Source organism: Leptonotus elevatus, chromosome 3, assembly GCF_054856555.1.
Source record: "Leptonotus elevatus isolate MCC_2025b chromosome 3, RoL_Lele_1.0, whole genome shotgun sequence".
NCBI lineage: Eukaryota > Metazoa > Chordata > Actinopteri > Syngnathiformes > Syngnathidae > Leptonotus > Leptonotus elevatus.
This window is the reverse complement of record NC_141241.1, coordinates 12,965,412-12,985,439: the sequence shown is the minus strand read 5'-3', so window position 1 is coordinate 12,985,439 and position 20,028 is coordinate 12,965,412. Positions and strand designations below refer to the sequence as shown.

The 20,028-nt window shown below is 39.8% G+C and overlaps 2 protein-coding genes across 4 annotated transcripts; both read right to left on the bottom strand.

Annotated features, from left to right (window-relative positions):
- Positions 1 to 517: 517 nt before the first annotated feature.
- xkr5b (XK related 5b) lies at positions 518 to 10,546 on the bottom strand. Its single transcript, XM_086071124.1, has 13 exons — positions 10,327 to 10,546; positions 8,545 to 8,634; positions 8,185 to 8,290; positions 7,901 to 8,067; positions 7,431 to 7,564; positions 7,256 to 7,334; positions 6,221 to 6,390; positions 5,460 to 5,571; positions 5,187 to 5,354; positions 4,897 to 5,090; positions 3,813 to 3,896; positions 3,446 to 3,626; positions 518 to 3,153 (listed from the first exon to the last, which is right to left on the bottom strand). Exons 1-13 carry the CDS (start codon positions 10,433 to 10,435, stop codon positions 2,519 to 2,521), a joined length of 2,229 nt encoding a protein of 742 aa, XP_085927250.1. The 5' UTR covers positions 10,436 to 10,546; the 3' UTR covers positions 518 to 2,518.
- A 1,331-nt stretch (positions 10,547 to 11,877) lies between these two features.
- Positions 11,878 to 20,028, bottom strand: eva1ab (eva-1 homolog A, regulator of programmed cell death b). Of its 3 annotated transcripts, XM_086071670.1 has the most exons (5): positions 19,835 to 19,983; positions 19,590 to 19,704; positions 14,226 to 14,394; positions 12,629 to 12,994; positions 11,878 to 12,335 (listed from the first exon to the last, which is right to left on the bottom strand). In XM_086071670.1, exons 3-5 carry the CDS (start codon positions 14,326 to 14,328, stop codon positions 12,223 to 12,225), a joined length of 582 nt encoding a protein of 193 aa, XP_085927796.1. In that variant the 5' UTR covers positions 14,329 to 14,394; positions 19,590 to 19,704; positions 19,835 to 19,983; the 3' UTR covers positions 11,878 to 12,222. The 3 variants fall into 3 exon arrangements, with proteins under 3 accessions (XP_085927796.1, XP_085927795.1, XP_085927798.1); XM_086071669.1 differs by having other exon boundaries at positions 19,590 to 19,967; XM_086071672.1 differs by having other exon boundaries at positions 12,219 to 12,340; positions 19,590 to 20,028.

The window sequence follows — 20,028 nt, the reverse complement described above, 5'->3', positions numbered from 1 at the left end:
TGATTCAAGTTGTCATCACTTTGATAACCTATGTTTGTATACTTTTTCCTCAGTAGTATGTGATGGGGGGAAAGCACATTCCAAAAAGTTTCCAACTATGGCCCGGGCTCTTTCGCCCCGGGGGCTATTTGCTGCAATGTCCACTGTCCATGGAGTGGGCTAAAAAGAATGAGTATATGTCATTATAGAAAACAAACAATCTAATCATGGTCTTTGCACAGAAAAAAATCTATATACTCTATATTCCTGCGTGACGCCTATTTCTAATTTCCAAATTTTGAGCTGATAGGGATTTTTTTTTGTGTATGTTTGTGTATTTTTATTTTCACAATGCGACCACAGAGAATATGCTGATTGATAGCGAGCTGCTTTCTCTTCCTTCTAGCACTGTCTGCTGACTTAAGAAATGATGAGTTATGGAAAATACTGCGGCTATTATTTTAACATGCATGGGTTGAGCAAGAGCTACAGTATTACAGAGTTTGATCAGCCAGTTAAAAAGAACCACCGAAGCAGCTTTTCCTCGGGGATTAATGACTTTATTTTGTCACATCAATAGCGCATTTAGTGTCTCGGCACCATCAACCACAGCAGCAGTGCAAATCTCAGTAGAGATGAAGTGTTGAGTGTCTATTGATAATGACAAAAGACAAAAATGTCAATATACTGCACCATTTACGTCCACGCGTGTCAAATGTGTCAACGTAAAAAAATCAAGACAAATAATGTGTATAACTTTAAAGCAATGCATTCTAGGCTACTAGGAGGCAATGAAAACACACGCACACCCATTCGTGTCATGATGATGGTTCTGCAGTCTAAAGCGTGTATATTTTTCCTTTAATGCACAAAGTTACATGTCATTACTGCTTTATTGCTGTGGTGTTCACATCCAAGCGTGTGCAATGTCTTTTACAGTACGTGCAGCAGGTGCATGTGCTCCTCATGCAGATTTTCTTCACAATTACATTTGATGTATTTGACAAACATTTCGTATGCACTCAAAAGAGCAGTTCACTTATGACCTCTTAACAGAGCAGATTATTCAAATAAATAGCTTTCATAAGATCAAACATTATTGGCAGGACTCAAATCGGTTCTATACTGCTAAATCGCCCTTATCACAAGATCCCAATGAAATGCAACACGTTAGTAAGAGTTTTCAATGGGGTGGGTTTATAACTACAGTAGTTTGAGAAAAAGAAAGAAAATATTTTAAGCTAGCTGCTAAGCTAGCTGCTTTATTCATTTTACCATGCACTTGTTGATTTTTAGCTGTTTCTTTCCACCCCACTATTTTTTTAATTTCATGTACAGTGTTACAGTTTGTTCTGAAAGACGGCTTTAAATAAAAACATTTTATTGTTAATATCAACTACCTGATGAAAGTCCAAACTGGAAACATTTTCAGTTCATCATTTTGTTCTGTGAAAAGACAAAAAAGTAGGAAGCAAAAGTACTGAACACTAACTGAAACTGGGTGACTAATAATAAACTGTAACAACTAAAAGTTACAATTTAAGTATGAAATCCTTGAAAATTAACATCTCATCAACTGCTATTGTTTTTCTAAATGAATAAATAGTTTGTTGCTATTGCTTTGTAAAAAATAAGAATTCACAAGAAGCCAGGTGGTTTAGAAAAGAGGCTGCACCCTGGAAGACAGCAATGTAAACTGATTATTTTGAAGAAAAAAAATCTTCTCAAATATCACCATAATGCTAATGAAACCGTTTTTTTTTCTTAACGTGCTTAAAACGTAAATATGCTTTTATTATCACAAATCTTCCACAAATTGTTTTTGATGGGAAAAACACATATGTGGTTTTGTTTCAGTAAGTAAAGTTTGTTTTATATTATTGTAATCATTGGGACATTTCCATTACCCCCACCAATTAAAAGCAACTGCCTACAGATTGTCTGTGTACTGGCGCTTCATATTGTGTATTCCTCTATCACCGGACACTTCATTAGGTACACCTTTTCCCTGTTAAGTAGGGATGGGCAAAACATTTTTTTAATGTGGACAGAGGGGCCATAAACAAAATAAAATAAATACATAAATACATATAGACTGTTTTTACATAATTTATAATTAAGTTAGTATGAATTAACTATTTATTTAATATTTTAATGTATATGTAAAATTATTTTATTTTACCAATATTTGTATTGTATTTTTGACAATAAATCACTTTTATTTAATGAGATGGTTGAATAAAAAATGTATTTATCCAATTGAATTATTGCAACAAATATTACAGGACTTTCAATAACGTAAATGCTCGGTGGGCCAGTTTTAACAACAAAATGGTGCCAAGAGCTGTGTCAGTGAATCATAATAATGACGTTGATTTGGACATGACCAATGACCTAAGTTTATTATCACAGTGGTGCACAACTGCATTGAACCATGCCGGGAGCCGTCCCTAAAATTTTGATCATAAACTTTTTGATACATCCTTTGCACGTGTACCTAATTTTGTGGTCAGTGAGCACCGTTGCTCCTTCAACCTTCTTACACGGCCCTCTCTCTGCTGTCCACAAACGGGACCATCTGTTTGCGGGCGTGGGCGATGACCGGTGTGAGCGGGGCTATCGGGGTGCTGGGTGTAGTGCCACTAGCAGGGGTGGCAGAGCCAGGAGTGGAGGCGGTGGGTGTGGAGGCCGCAGGGGTAATGGAACCAGGGGTCCCACTAGGGGTAGCACGAGGAGTCGTACCGGGCGTGGCAGGGATGATAACAACCAGGGACGGACTTGGACTCTCCGTCCCGGCTCGGGATTCTGGACGCGGGGTAGACGTGACGAAACGAGCCTCCCTAATGCGGTAGGGGCTTCTGTAGGTGGACATGGGTGACAGCTCAGACCCCCAGCCCAGGTAGCTCCCACTGGAGGGAGACGGCGCATCTACGCTGAAATACGAGGTAGTGTTAGGATCTAAGGACGTGGCTGTTTTCTTCTCTGGGGAGCCGAGCAGGAGAGGGGAGCGACGTTCGGGTGACCAGCCGGGGGTCTTGATATCCAAAGAAGCAGCAGAAGACGACTTCTCGGTCAGGGTGGCAGCATAGCTGTCGACGTGGTGCAAGCTTTCCGGTTGGGCAGGTGATGAAAGTGTAGGTGAGCCGTAAATCGCACTCTGAAAGTCTTCATCACCTTTAAAAAGGACACTTGATGTTAGGAAATAGGCACAATTAATAATATACAGTAAATAGTTCACTTGTGCTTAAATCAGTCCTTTTTTTGGGGGGGCCGTATGAGAATAAGTTGTCAAACAGTGCACAAGGAGAATTAGCTCCTCTCCGGATGTGCACTAACTAATAATAAATGACAACTTTTTTTAGATCAAAACAAAAAGATTGAAATACATTCTTCATGTTGGCCAAAGGACAGTAAATATATCACTGATGTATCTGCGTTGTTAACTGTGTGTTGCAGCCCAACAAACCTCTATCGTCTGTGTGCGGAGCACTGAAATCTTCCGTGATCTCTTCAAGAAAGGCCTCGTGCACCGGGATGATCTCTGGAACCAGTCTAATATCGTGGATTGTGGTGGGAGGAGCTTTCCTCACAGGCCTGGCGATGACATTGGTAAGAGCTGGCTTTGGCGGCGGTGCCACTTCTCTCTCCTGGAGAGGATACACAGAAGCAAACTGAACATCATTATGCTGTATTTAGAAAAGCAGCGTTATTTTCAACTGGTTTGAATGATTGGATTGACTGTTTCGGTGTACTCAATGAATGTATAATATGGCTTTTAATGGGTAAACTGCTGTCACCGATAGGTGGAATTGAAGCATAACTGAAGCGTTTACCTGTGGAGCTGGGGTCTCCTGAGGTGGGGGTGGCTGAGGAGCTGGTTGTAGGACATGGGTAACCTGTGGGGGGAAACGTGGCACCTGATGGGGGAACAAAGAAGCGCTCAAATGACACTCAATATAGCACGAAGGCAGCATTTGTTCATCTGTTCTAAGGTGCATGTTAGGAAGTAGATGGATTGGAACATTTTCAGAATGTGGCTGGAGGTTTGAGTTCCATCGTGACTTCTATGTGCATTTTCAAACTGTTCTCATTATAAATGGATTCTTTCCTGGCCAATCACACCACAAGCATTCATGGAAATTGACTGCTATTTTTTTCATAATGCTGCTTACTACTGGTAATTAACCGACCAACAGATGTCAATCAGAGGTAACACAAGAGACACACTGGAAAAACAATAATAATAATAATACCATAATAATAAACACATAACATTAAAAAAACAGCTTGTACTTGCAAGAAAATTCATAATTTTACAGAATAAAGTTGTAATTTAAAAATCTTTTTTTTTTACATGAATTAGTCGTAACTTTTCTGAGAATAAAGTCATTTTTGACGAAAAATTATTAAATTAAATTAATTTGCAAGGAGAGTCCTAATTGTATGAGAATAAAGATGTAATTCAACAAGAAATTTCATAATTTTTACAAGAACAAAAGTCTTCTTTTTTTTACTGAGAATAAAGTAAATTTGGATTAGAAATGATCATACTTTTATAAGAATAAATTACTAATTACAATTAATAAGTAACAATTTTACAGAAATAACATCATCCCCTATAACAAGAAAAAAACTGCAACTTTTCAACACATAATGTGACAAAAAAGGAATTATTTTCAGAAAATACAATTTTATGAGCAAAAAAATAATTTAAAAAAAGTTATTTATTATGAGAATAAAGTTGAGAATAATAATCATTTAAGAATTAAGACTTTCTTTCTTTGATATTATCCAAAAATAAACATGTAAAATCCAACTTTCTCCTCAAAGTGAGGAGTTGCGTGTGTCACTTTTGACACGGCCTCAATTTTCTTTGAATACTCCATCCACACTCCATACTCCAAGACAACAACACACCTGCGGTACACGACGAGGTTCATTGCCATACTGAATCTCTTCACACAGACCCATGAGTCCAGCGAGACCGCCTTCTCCGTACATTGACCAGATCTTGGGCACGTCCCCTGTCTTCAGAGCCAAACGAATCAGCAGCCAGTGATGATGCCTCCAACCCTCCCACTGGAGCGGGAGGTCCATCAGGGTGCCACCTCCTGATTTGATTAACAACCACAGGCATGATGCATGATGATGAATACCTCAATTGCTACAATATATGAATGATTGGTTCATTGAAAGACCAAACAGACCAGACAGTGTTGCATGGCGATGGAAAGTAGGCGTGACTTTCTCCTCCAACGACAGTATGGATGCACTCTCCATACAGGCGCCGCTGAACCCTCTACGACGAATACTCTGGAAGATCTCAAAGGATTTGGGATGGAGGAAGCGATAGTACAGCACCAACGAGATCACACCTGTAGACGTAAAGATGAACGCAGGCAGATATAAAGCATGTGAAGCTGGTGGATGAAATATAAGGAAAGAAATGAAACTACTGACAGGCACTTAGCTTGCCTCACCGATAAGGAAGCTGCAGATGACCGCGGCCGGGATGGCCACCGTATCCCACGACACCATGCTGAATAACCAGGACGAGGCCAGCAGGAGGAGAATGTTCTCGAAAAACATTACCTGAAATTGAAGACCACACACAAATTGTGGACACCAGCCAATCAGTGGGCACATTTAGTAAGCCTAAATGTTCATCACAAATAAGGCAGAGATTGTATTACTAACTCTATTTAAATACATTGCATATAACACTTAAAAGTTAAGTACAGCTGAACTGAACATAACAAAAGTACTCCATTGGATTTTAAGAACGTTATGTACAGTCTGAAGAGTTAATGCAGTGATTCGTTGTTTACCACTAGAGGGCGCCTACGACCACTATCATTACATGTACCACACTTGGACGCATCAACCATTTACACGGAAAATCACAGCTAGAGACAGTTTTTGAGTCTTCAATGAAAAGGAATAAAGCTACATTGTGTGAATAATAATAATTACTAATTATTTTTGGGCCAACTTACATAATTTCCCCACAGTATTTAATGGTCTCTCACAGTATAATACTAATGTGCCGCAGCACAAAAGTGGAGAAACACTAGTGCACTAAAACACGGCCCTGATGTTGAATATTGCACACTAATTGACACTATGAATATCAAAACTTCAACCATCATGACGACACCAATGTTACAATTTGATTGATACATCAGCGATAATCTCTCTTACACACAAACGCAAACACACGCACACACACGCAGTCACATACCAAATAGAATCCAGCCATGCGGAAGCGTGACGGACCGTACTTCACATTGAGGAAGAAGAAGATGTGAATTGCTCCAAGAATCAGATTGAAGAGTCTCCATCGACTAGTTGAACGTATGATGTCAGTCTGCTGAGAAACCATCCAAAATGTTGCCCCCAACCAATGCACACCTGACACATTAAGCAAAGAAAAAACATTTCATGAATAAAATTAACACTTAATCGCTTGACCAAGGCCACTATGCTAAGATATGACATTATTATATATTTTTTCCTCTACATTGTTTATGCTATGCTGTGTAATATGCACAACTTTAAATTGCTATACAACCGGGATGGGCAACTTAAATGATGAAGGGGCCACAATTTTTCATCAGCGCTACTGGGGGTCACGTAGGACCATGCACTTCCTAAGCGGATGTAAGACAAATATGGTATTTTAAATATGGACAAAATAGGTGCCGGCCTGTGGGTAATAAAAATCTGCTTAGAACTGACACCCATATTGTAATTCTCCCAAAAATCTTTATTCAAAAATCATAAGAAAACCCCCCACACACATTAATATTTTTTAAAATCTGCAAATAGATGCTGAATAATTATTTTCTATTATTTTTTGGAAATTGGGGGCCACTCATAGTGAGCCCACGAGCCGCCAGTTGCCCATTTGCCATACAATCTTATTCCCCCACAACCTCAAGTCAACACCAGCTCCTCTCCTTATTTTTACTGTTAAACTTTTAGTAGACCACCAACTACATTTTTCTAAGAATACTAACGTACTCTCACTTTGACTGATACCAATTCATTAAAACTGAAAAAAGTAGAGAAACATTGCAACTGTTTAGCTAGCTATATAGCTAGCTAGCTAGATTGCTATAGATAGCTAGATAGCTATAGATAGCTAGCTAACTAGCTCAAGTGGATAGATCATGACTTGATACTAGTACACTATATGATGCTTTGCTTTGTAAAAATAAATAAATATATATTTCATTTGAAACCATGGCCGCACGTCTGCTTTATACTAACTCACCTATAACGCCAAGAACCCACTGCTTGAAGACCCGCGTGAAAAGCATGAGGACACCAAATCGAGATCCCAACATACTGACCTGCCCACACACAAGCATGCACAGTACAAAGTACATACCTTAAATCAGTGAGGAATGTATTTTGTCAGACAGGCTCTTCTCAGAAAGAGTGTTTACCCTCCACAGGAGTCGACAGAAGATGGCTGCGGGGGTCATTTGCAGGTGCCCTGGTCTGATGAGGTGACATGCTCGGGCGTACAGGACCAACGCCCAGGCCAGAGATAACAAACACACCGCGAAACACACTGATGCTAGAGGAAGAGAGAAAGACATTAAGTGTAAAACAATTGACATACTGTACTTTGGTGCTTATGTTTTGGTTCGCAATCAAGTTCAACGATGCCTTCTGTGTGAATTTAGGTCATTACATTTAGTACCCATTTTTTTCCTTATGTGCAAAGAAAGGCAGGTGTCTATTTGATGAAGGTATTATTTGTCATTGTGTTGTGGTTGACATATAGCAGCAACAAATTAGGACACAGGACCTATTAGCGGCTAGCCACTATTTAAGAGAATACAATACATATCATGTTTACAATGCTTCCTCCCTTCAAGTACAAATCTTTGTGTGACATTATGTTCCCTACCTGGAGATTTGATGCCGATGTCGGTGCAGATGAGCACGTAAGTGTGTAGCAGTGTTTCGGGGAGGGTGACCACCAAGGCCTCAAACAGGCGTAAGGCTGACACGTCGGCTTGCTGCATAATCTCTCCATACACGTCCATGTCTGGAAGACGCATGCACTCCCACAACCTGCCAAGGCCGCGCACACATCAAATACTGCGATGCCAGATTTTTCTCAGGTAAAAACCTGATGTGTCCACTGCGGATCTAAGAAACACAATTAACTTTGCTTAATACACAACCCACCTTTTGAAGATGCCCAAGTGCAGTATGTGAGTCCAGGTGAGAGACTTTCTGCGGATCCGTCCATCTGAGAGGTACCACAGATAGCTAAGCCACTGCGGAAACCAACCTGGAATACGCACAATGCAAAACAATCAATCTCAATGAGCCTTTTTCATCTATCTATCTATCTATCTATCTATCTATCTATCTATCTATCTATCTATCTATCTATCTATCTATCTATCTATCTATCTATCTATCTATCTATCTATCTATCTATCTATCTATCTATCTATCTATCTATCTATCTATCTATCTATCTATCTATCTATCTATCTATCTATCTATCTATCTATCTAGTTAGCTAGCTAGCTATCTCACCTGGTAGCAGGAAGAGTGCAGTGATGCCAGCCAGATGAGCGTAGCAGTAGTTGTGACCCACCCAGAGATAGTACACAAAGCAGTAGATCACTGGAAAAAAAAGGGGGAGATTTAAGACACCTACATAATGGCCATTCAATTTAAATAGGTTCAAGTCAGTTTAGCGATACTGGTACTTTCTTATTGGCTGTCATAACTAGACATATAGATACTACATGTGTACTTAAAAGCAAATAACGAGTAGCTCTTGAAAATTCAGCTGATTGTGTAGGGTGGATTGATTTTGTTGACAGTAATTGTAACGTGATGCATTCAACAACTCATTTGATCCCAAAAACGTATAAATACGTTCTATTGTAAATGTTTTAAGTGTCCCAAAGATGTATTTATACATTTTTTAATGTTTTTTTTTTATGCTCGAGCATACAGAAGGTTTTGATGCAGCCTCTCAACTGCAAAGAACGGTTGAAGAAATGGTAGTTATTACACAAACGGGTGGCAGCAGAGCAAAAGAGATCAACCAGGGCCATGTTGGAAAACGCTCACAGTTCTAAATAGATTTGTGAATAACGATGAAACTTAGCTATATTCTAATGCCAATTGCTGCAAAACGGAAACAGATAGAAATATACTTTTTTTTCCTGATGAAAGAAGAGAGTCTAATCTTTCTTCCAGTAAAACAGCCGTGAGTGAAGGGGATTGCTTCAGTGAAAATGGCTGGGAGTGATTATTAAGGTAAAATGGAGGGCACAACATGACTGAAACAAACACTGTTGATTCAGAGTAAGCTAGTCTCTGAAGAATGTTAAACATAATTTCATCTATATGACCTCAATGGCACTTATTGTATGGTAACAAAAGTTCGGCATCTTAATTGAAACAATTGAAAAGGTTAATTGTTCATTTTTCTCCTAAAAGTCAAGCGCCTATCGCTAATTGAAGGTTAGCCATGACTGTAACAGGTATAAATATTTATTAGAAACAAAATCATGCTTTAAAAAAACCTTATTTTTACATACTGTTTGTTTTTATGTATCCGAATATACCCCACCTCTGGACCAAAGTCAGCTGGAACAGGCTCTGGCTAACCCATCATCCCTAATGAAGGTACTCAGCAGGATAGAAAATGGATGGACGGTTAAAAAGAAGTCATTATTATGTTTGTATTTCATACAAATTTCTATAAATCGCTCATAATCTTGTCAATTAAAGTTCATGAAAGCTTCCTCTTACAAGGCTACTTTCTCATCCGCATTCATATGACCTCTGCACGCTCTTCATCTCATCTGAAGAGCAGTATAACAGCTCGGCCTCCCTCCTTCCACTCACACACGAAATCCAAACCTAACGCTGCATGGGTCCCGCCATAACAATGTCCCATCCTGGGATACGCCCATCCCCTCACGCTCCCCAAAAAAGGGGTCGAGCTCGAATGTGTCATCATGCTTTTGCAGTCTTCAATGTTATTGTTGAATTAATCATTTTGGGATACTGTAGCAGGGAGGGGATGAAAGCATGTGGCATGAGTCTGCACTTTTGCTCTGATGGCATGCATGGGTGTAGCATCACGCACTGCTGCAGTCCGTGACGTCACACATCAAGCACACAACTTTCACTAATAGTTGCACCAATCAACCCCACCCACCCCGACTCCTGCTACAGTCAATCAGAAACAACTAGTAGTCTATTGTGTTTCTGCAGGTTAGTGCATGTGAAAGTGGATGCATGCATGTCCTGTCCGTGTGTGTGTGTGTGTGTGTGTGTGTCCCAGGTAGGACTCACGCGCCGTCCTCTCTGCGACAAGAAGGACTGCAGTGAAGAAGTAGACACACACTTGGCAGCAGGCCATACAGGAGCCTCCATGGCTCGCAGGGGCCGAGTAGTCCCTCATGGCGGACCCCCTCAGACACACACACTCTTCTCAGGAAAAGCCAGACCAGACCTGGCGGCCCGCAGTCGTTCTGGTCCTGTCAAGGAGAGGCAAAGGGAGGGAGAGCAAGAGAGAGAGAGAGAGAGAGAGAGAGAGAGAGAGAGAGAGAGAGAGAGAGAGAGAGAGAGAGAGAGAGGCGGAGGAGGGGGGGTCTACTGCAGAGCCCACGCTCACTTGGGGTGCGCGCTCCCGCCTCTTCCGTTAAAGACACAGCAGCCATTCGACAGACAAGCATAGACTGTGTGCTGCTTACATGTTTAATGAATGTTCTCATTTTATTTAATGTGTTTTCATACAAGGAATTTATTTATGTATTTGATTTATTTATTTATGTCGTGGAGTGGAAAGTTAAAGTAGCATGTGGAAACTCAACCTTATTTATAATGCCCTTTTAATCAGCACTATTGGAATACGTTTCATACTAGCGTTTAAGTCATTTTTCGCAAAAAAATAAAAAATAAAATGAAACATCTAGCCATTATTAATGCAGTAAAAAAAAAACAGCAAAAAGGGAGATTTCTTAATAATAATTAATAAATAATAACAATAATTATATATATATATATAATTTAAAAAAAAATTCATCGACCCTCAGTGTTTTCATGAAAATATTAAATATGGGTAACCAGTAACTTTTGAACCACTCTGTATAATTTCTGTATATAAAAATCTGATGTAATATTCATTTAAATTTGTTGTTGTTGTTTTTGATTCACTGATGATATTCACTGTAGTAGACTAGTAGTACATTCACCTGCAGCTGGAGGTGACAGCGTCAATGATTGCGGGGTCATTTGGGCACAAGGAGGCGTGAACTGACGTTTACCTTGAGTTCGGAGGCATGCGATAGAAGCTTTGTACCACACGAGGGCAGAACAATACAAAACGTGTACAATTAGATGACCTTGTCATCGAAACAAGATATTACCACATGCACATGAATGGGGAGCCATTTCAATTTTTATAAAGACCTCTGAGGGCCAACTAAGTATTTGAAAAATAATGCTGCAATAAAACCAACTAAATATTCATTACTGTATTTTTTTAGCCATTTTAATATACTAATACATTGTCAAATGATTTAAAAATGTAACTTTATTATCTTTGCAAAGGTAAGTTTTTATACTGGTATTGTTCTGACGAGTGAAAAGGGCGAGGGAGAAAAGTGTGAAAATTCGACGGGCAACATTACTGATAGGAGCCCTAGAAAATTAAATGATAATTTTCAACATGAGACATGAAAATGGTTGGGCGCAAAGTGATTTTTTCCCTTGGCTTTGCCAGTGACAAAGCTGCATCATATGAAAAAAAAAAAGGGTAAAATATTTCTGCTGCAACACAGGCTCAAGTAATAAACTCACTCGTCTTCTTTAAGTATGCATCCACTTTATTTAAGGAATGCGACATACAACAACAGCAAAAGCACCAGAATCAAACCATCATATCTATGGTCCCCTCTGCTTTTTCCTGTATGTTCAGCTTCCAAAGCATCGGAAAGATGGAATAAGGAACATGTGCGTTTCATAAACAGAAACACATTCACATTCCTTATGTATACAAAAGCACCATTTTAATTAGAATTGTGTTTACAACACAAAAGAATGTTTGCGCAAATGCGTGGACGGCCACTTTGTCCATTTGCAGTCACATATGTTCACGTGTCCTCTGTTGCTTTGTGTATCTTTCGTTTGAGTCCTCCATGCTTCCTTTGTTCCTTCCATTCATCCTTCAGAGTGTTTCTCCTTTTGTCAGTAATATCTGTTGAGGCTCTGAGTGACTGTGCTGATGTCTGGCTGTCCGTTCATCCAGATTTCTCTCAGGATCCTTTCCCGCTCCTCTAGCCGCTGGGCCCGGTCTAGTTCTGATCTCATACACACAAACACACACACACCCTCAATGACCATCAATTCACATCAGCATCAAATTATCTTTCAGCACTGCAACTCATTTCTATTTTTAAGAAGTGTGTGTTCAAATTACCCTTGCAAAAAGACGGGAGTAACAAGCAAAAGAAGGGAGCCTAGCTCAATGCTAACACACAATGCAAAAAGCCATATACGGTTCGTGCTAACTCATAGAACCGGTGTTACAACCCTTTAAGCAACAGTTCCCTCTGGTGTGTACATATTTTTGGTGAACTTGCATGTAAGATACCCTCAGCCGATGTAAACATGCTGGCGTGCAGCAAGGCCCTCTCAAAACGTCTGCGTCTGCGCGACGACATGTCCGTCATCTCATCCCAGTCCTCTGACTCGCTGTCCCCGGCCGGTCCGGCGACGTCCGTGGCGACGACGGCCATGTTGTCCGGGTTGGCGTCGACGTGCTGCTGGTGATGCTGACAGACGTGACGGTGATGGTGACGCCTGTGGCGGTGGTGATGGCGATGGCGAGGGTGTTTACTGTTGTTGCCATAGTGACAGTCGGCGCGGCAGTGTATCTGGAAGACGACGGCACAGAGCGTCACAAGGAGACCGACAGACACGCCGCCCAGAAACACCAGCGCCGTCCTCTCGGGTTGGTCTGACAGATAAAGAGCAAACAGACAGAACAACTTTCGTCACTTGTTCTAACACTGGAGTTCTTATTTTTTCTCCGGTTATTCTTAAATGCTGTGCCGTTACAGTTCACGAGATGAAATCATTGAAATCATGAATCAGTTGCGACACAAGGCGTATCTCTGCACAGAGGCGGATTAGACATGATACTGGTAATTTATTTTGCAGATGAGCACAGGCCGACGGAACTGTGAGAAGGACTTTGCCACTTTGGTCAAAGCTAACTTTAAAGGGGAAGTAAACTCCCCAAAAATCTTTACAAAATGATGATCTATGCAGTCCCATTTGTCTAAACGCGGCATTCTGATTAATATTGCATTTGTGGAATATGAATGAAGCAGCGAAATCCACCGTTTTGTGACTTGTTGTCCAGTGAAAATGACATCACAGTTGCTCTGGGCTCAGGAAATGACCAATCACGTGTCAGGGTTATTCTCAAATAATCCTCAATTATGCAACTCCATGTTTGTCTTTCTGCAGAAAGAGAGGAAGTGTTTGCTCTCAGCACCAAAGGACTTCCTGCTTCCCACTTCCTCGTTCTGCGGTTTTATTCAGAAGGCGGTACAAAAAGCAGTCCTATACTCTTAATGATAAAATATGCATCTGGTGAGTGTGTGGCATTTCAATTGCAGCAAATAGTAAAGTGCTTATTCGTGTGATAACTTAATTTTTTTTCTTTAACACACATCACAATGCCACATGACCAAACAAGTGAGCCGTGACTGGTCGCTACCTGAGCATTTGTGGTGTCATTTTCAGTCGACAGCAAGTGGCAAAATGGCCGCCTAATGAGATGGATACAAATGGGTAGATTTTACTGCTTCATTTATATTCCACAAACGCAATATTAATCCGAATGCCGTGTTCAGACTATTGGGGCTGCATAGAGCATTGTTCTTTTTTTGTTTTTTTACTATTTCTTGATAGACATCAGACGTTATTTTGTATTATTATTATTAGTTTACTGTTATTGCTGCGACAGAATCCCAGAATTTCCTTTGGGCTCAATAACGTAACCGCCGAACCCAACTTATTCTCTCTCCTCCACATTGTTGCAGTGTCACTTTCTTAGGAAAAAAAAAAGATTATTGTAGTAATATAACACTTACAATATTCTTACTATGCACTTGTGAGACCGCATTGTAAAAGATTTAGTCATAGAGGATGCACAGTATATTCCGAAACATGTATCCTACCTGTGATGAAGGTGTAAGCTGCCAGTATGTTGCTAAGCAAAGCCATCTCCTTGGAGACCACCATCACAGCCGTATCGGGGCTCTCTGCGGTCTGAGTACTCATCACTTCACAGGGAGTTGATCTTATTGGAATCTTCTTCAGCCCTCAACGGAGCTTTCATACTCATCTCTTCATAACAACGACAAATAGCAGAAGAGAAAGACAGAACGGTTTTCATCAAACGTTTTGCTGACACATAATTATTGGACACAACATTGGGTAGACTCAAGTGCCATAAACACCAGCAAAACAATATCACGTTATTGCTGTGGAACGCAATAAGTAGCATCCTGGAAAAAAGGCTAACACATCACTGAGCTGCCATTAGCTAAATCTTAGAATATTATCAGAGGTGGCAAAATTAAACACACTCTATACTTAACTCATTTACTGCCATGAATTCATAAAAAAAAAAAAAGATTATAAAAAAAAAAAAAGTTAGGGGAAAGAGGCGATTACAATTATTAATTGTAATTAATCGCATGACTTCACTAGTTAACTCACAATTAATCAAAATTTTTACATCTGTTCTAAATGTACAATAAAAAAATTCTAGGTTTTCATAGTCTTGTTAACAAAAAGGGGGGGGGGATGTTAAACTAATAGAAATAGTTCAAATTAATTTTTGACGTTTATAGCCGTCAATGGCAGTGAATCAATAAAAAAAAAAAGAAAGAAGAAAAGATTATTACAAAATTCGGGGCGTCGGGGCGATTAAAGTTTTTAATCATAATTAATTGCATGACTTCACTAGTTAACTCGCAATTAATCACAAATTTAATATCTGTTCTAAATGTACAATAAAAAAAAAATCTAGGTTTTCATACTATTGTTAACAAAAGTGGAAAAAAAGTTTAACTAATATAAATATTTTTGACGTCTATAGCCGTCAATGGCAGTGAATGAGTTAAGTGCTAGCTTGCATTGGTAGTTTTTTTTTTTTTGCTAGAAAAATTCTAAAAATATATACATTTTAAAAACAGTTAATCTATTAATTAGTTGATAAAGCCAGGAAATGTAACCAAACATCAAAGTCAAATGTGTAGCAATGCTTTTACATGCTCAGGGATGTTTGCAACGATCCCATCTTGCACGGCAGATTAAATCACATTCATTAACAATACAAATACAAAAAAAAAGCCATGGGCATTTGTTTTCTGACTATATAGCCCGAGGGCTAAACCACACACACGCACGCATGCACACGCTCACATCATAATAAGTGCAACAGTAGTTATGCTGCCAAGCTAAATGTAGAGCGAATGGAGAGACAGTAAACACAGAGCTCTTAATAGAACTGTCTAGACATGCTGCCCAGCAGCTCATTCATGAAACTTACTCACATCCCATACAAGAGTGGTGTCGTAAGCTATGTCTTCACTGAGTTATGACTGACAATATTAGAAGTATTAATGAGACAAAACAAAATTTCCTCCCGAAAAGAGCAAACCAAAATAACAAATGATTCTTGCCATGATCCAGTGCAGATCTATACCCACTGCAAACTACAACCATTGTTAAATGAATATATCTTTGACAGCATAAATCGAAACTGAGTATGATTATCATTGTTAGGGCAGCAAGAACTCTTTTGCTGGACCTCGTTAGGTATTGCCTACTGCAAGTGCTGTAGACTAGAGTAATTGTGATTCGACCAAACTTGTCTGGAGCCTTTTTGTGTCACAAAGAGACAGAGATGATTTTTTTTTCACACCTATCATAATGACTGACCTAAAGGGTATTGGAGACAAACTAACACTGGTGTGCACTTGAGAATTAGGAAATGAAAACCACTGAAGCCAGCATTGTTGCAGCGCTATCAAAATGTGTGTTTTGCTTTTAAAGTACACAACTCAGAGATCAGATTGGTTTGATTTCAAGGGGAGAACTTTAACATAAAAATAAAAAAAACACAGGTGAACAAATGTTTTTTTCCTTTTTTGAGTGAATGGGTCTTATTTTGCAAAAATAGGCAATAAAAGTATTAGAACAATAAAAAAAAAAAAGTTGTCTTGTCATGGGATTAAGGCTGCAGATAAAAGCCATATTTATAGAGGAAAGTAAAATAAAGCCATAATATGACACAATATTAGTCAAAATATTCAATAAATATGGGCTGTTATCTCAAGGATCCTTGAGAATGGAGCATAATATTGGCATTCCTCAAATATGTCCAGTATGAGAAATATGAACCATATTTCAAAAGTAAGAAAAATATATATTTTTATTCAAACAGAGGATACCAATTTGACCAATAAAAATCTCCTCCCAGCTCCAACTTTGGACAGGGCATCAATCATCAAGCGCAAGCACGACGCATGTAAAATGCACGTTTCAAGCTTTCATTCGCACTTCTGGCACATTTAACAAGAATGACACATCAGCCCGGCGCCGCAGCCACGCACACGCACTCACACACACACTACTGGGACTCAAGATGACACAAAACATGAAAGGCATCCTCAGAGCGATGCCAAATTAGCTGGCTGTCGAGGTGGTTTTGGGATGCGGATGCCCTTCTCTTCCCGCTTCCTTGCTCCTCAGAGCCTTTGCATTTGACCATTTAGATTTGTGCTTGTTGGAGCAAAAATCATGCCTCCCTGTCTGCAGAAAATGATTTATAGGACGAGAGAGGCTGAACGCTTTCTGTAGTAAAGATTTGAATTGATAAAAATCATTACAGGCTCGGTATCCATGCTCATGAACTTCCCAGTTATGTATTTAGATGGCAACACTGATAGAACTTGTTGCATCAACCATTTTCACTCACTGGACACTTCATTAGGTACACCAGCTGCACAATATTTTGTTAAAAAAAACAACAACCTCTGTTATACAGATGATAACCTGGGTTTATCTTATACTTTAAAAATGTATTCCAATACAGTTTACTAGCTGTTAAAAAATACGAATAGTTAATGATGTAATCCAAGTGCAATGTAACTTGATTACTACAATATCAAATATGCAAAAAAAAGACAAAAATAAATGAATGAATGTTTGTTTAATGTGTATGGTTTTAGAATTTGCATGGAAGCCCGAGCAGCCGTAATTCAAATAAAAAATATAAGAACTGTGAGGCAGACATGTTAACTACTTGTTCTAGAGCTAACTAGCTAGAGAGCGAGCATCATAGAGTGCTAACTAGCTAGCTAGCTAAATAGCTGGATAGATTTGCTAGCTTCATAACAAAAGTTTTTAAACCACACGACTAGTATTTGCTATAACAAGTGAAATTGGGGAGGACAGGTGGGGGGCGAGGACAAATTAAGATCATCTTGACGTCAACCTCGAAAAACTGTTTTATTTTATTCCCGGTGATAAGATTAGCAGTTGATATATTGGTAATACGGTGTCTAAATGAGTTATACTCTGACCTTTTATCCAATTAACTCCGGGAAAGGTTGTGTTAAAGCAGGCAAGGACTAAAATCAACAGCCAACCTGCAAAATAATCCAAATAGTCAATATATATATATATCTGTAATCTGATTATGTGTTTTGTTCTGTAACTGCAATGGATTACAGTTACAGTTTTTGATTTTTGTATCCTGATTACATAACACCGGTACATGTGTTCCGTTACTCCCCAAGCCTGATGATAACACGTTTTCATTGACAGAAGGGTATGCAACAATTTATTTATTATTGGGCTGCAGTGTTCAGAAATGTTTGTATATTGTAATGAGAGATCATAGCAGCTGCTAACTGGCTCAACTGAAAATAAATCCGATAAAAGGATACCTTCACAGCTGAAAAGGAAACTTTCTTAGTCAGTCATACAATGGTGCCTTCACTTACGAGTTCTTTCCATGACCATGCTCATAACTCAAATCCTTCATATCTCAAATCAAGTTTCCCCATTGATAAACAGATATGTTATAACAACTGGTCTGCACATCTGCCTCCCAGGTATTCAACACAAAGTTGTCTCATTCACCTATTGACAGGGGAAAGTGGGTTTTTAGTTTTTTGGGCTCAAGAGCACTTCAGCAAGGTGGTTCAGGATTGCACCCACAACCTTCTGGTGGGGAGACGACTACTCTACCACCTGAGCCCTGACACATCATAACACGTGAGGTAAATAGTACACGAAAGTAACAATACATACTAGTACTAATACTGGGGCGTCATGGCTCAGTGGTCGTCTCCCATCCGTGAGGTTGTGGGTTCGATTCTCACCTCTGGTGACCACGTGGAAGTGTCCTTGAGCAAGACACTGAACCCCGATTTGCTTGCAGTGGACCTTGCATGGCAGGAGCGTCCGACCACTGGTGTGTGAATGGGTGAAGGTGAGGCTTCATTTGTAAAGCGCTTTGGAAACCATATGTCGTCGAGAAAAGCACTATATAAAAAGCAGGCCATTTACCATTTTAGTAACCTGAACTAGTACCACTATATGAATGAACTTGTTAGTAAGTTACTGTAAATATGGTATTCCCGTCAACGATTTATCTCTATAATAAATGACGATTCAATACGTATCGCGATATATTTGAAAGTATTCGATGCACTCACATCCTTCAAATCAAAAACAATCTTTTTTTTGTCACACCCCTCGTGATTCATTTTAGATACGTGGACAGCCTTGTGTTGAACTGATGAAATGTGCTTGACATAACTATATTCATATAACACACGCAGCTGGAGAAAGCGTCTTTCCTCAATGAATGACTAAATAGACCGCTTCCAATGAAAAATACTGTACTACGACCGTTTATACTATTTTTAAAACCTCGGAGGAGGTCAACACCCCTGAGCAGCTTGATGATTCAGTGCCTTGCTCAAGGGCACTTTGACAGACTATTTTTGGTCCATAGAGAGATTGTGACCCATGGACCCTTCATGTCCCCAGGTCAAATCCTCACACAGTAAGCTACTGTTGCCGCAACCAAATAAATTAATAAGCTGCGAGAGGGGGGAAAAAAGCGTGACGCTCGTGATTTCCACTCTTGTCCTTGTTAATGAAATTAAAATTCACGCTGACAATTATGCTAAGAGACTTTCCTTGCACTGTCTACAAAGTGATCTTGTATCTCTGTGCGTAGTTCAAACACACCGTGCGTGTGTTTTTGTGTGTGGCTCCGCATTTGAAGCTGATGTTAATACGTTGTGACACTGGCCTTTCCCTCCTCAGCACCGTTACTCTTTAATATGACCTGCGGAGCACAACTGAGACAGCATGCACGCCCAAACACAAACACAGCACGGGAGATGGACGTAATTGGAGCATGGGGTGGGGACACGGAATAATGGAACAACAAGGTGGAAAAGTGATAGAATATCACATAAAAACTTGCAAACAATAAGAAAAGAAAGACTTACATTTCCGTGCAGCATCTCTCAGCTCGCCTCCTCCTCTTGTTTGCCTGCGCCTGTGCTCCTCTCTTCTGTGTTCAGTGCCACTCCTCCCCTTTTTCCTCTTCCCTGTGTCTCCCTCCTGCAAAAAAACACTATCACCAAACATAGACGCTCTCTTCTGGACTGTTATCAAAAATAATTAATCCATCGTCCACTTCTTAATACAGTTTTACAGGTTGGCTGTTTTTCCCCAAAATACGCTCCTCTACCGTGTGAGCTTCTCCAGGTTGGTTTGCAGTCGGCGAGGCTGAGGTCAGGCCCTCGGGGGCAGAGCTGTGACATGAGAGACCTCGACAGGACAAGCAAGGCTCGCTCGCTCTATCTCTCTCTCTAGCTCACAAATGTCTGCATCCTTTTCCTCAACTGCTTGTGGAGAATATACTGTAGTATGTGCAGGAGGAGG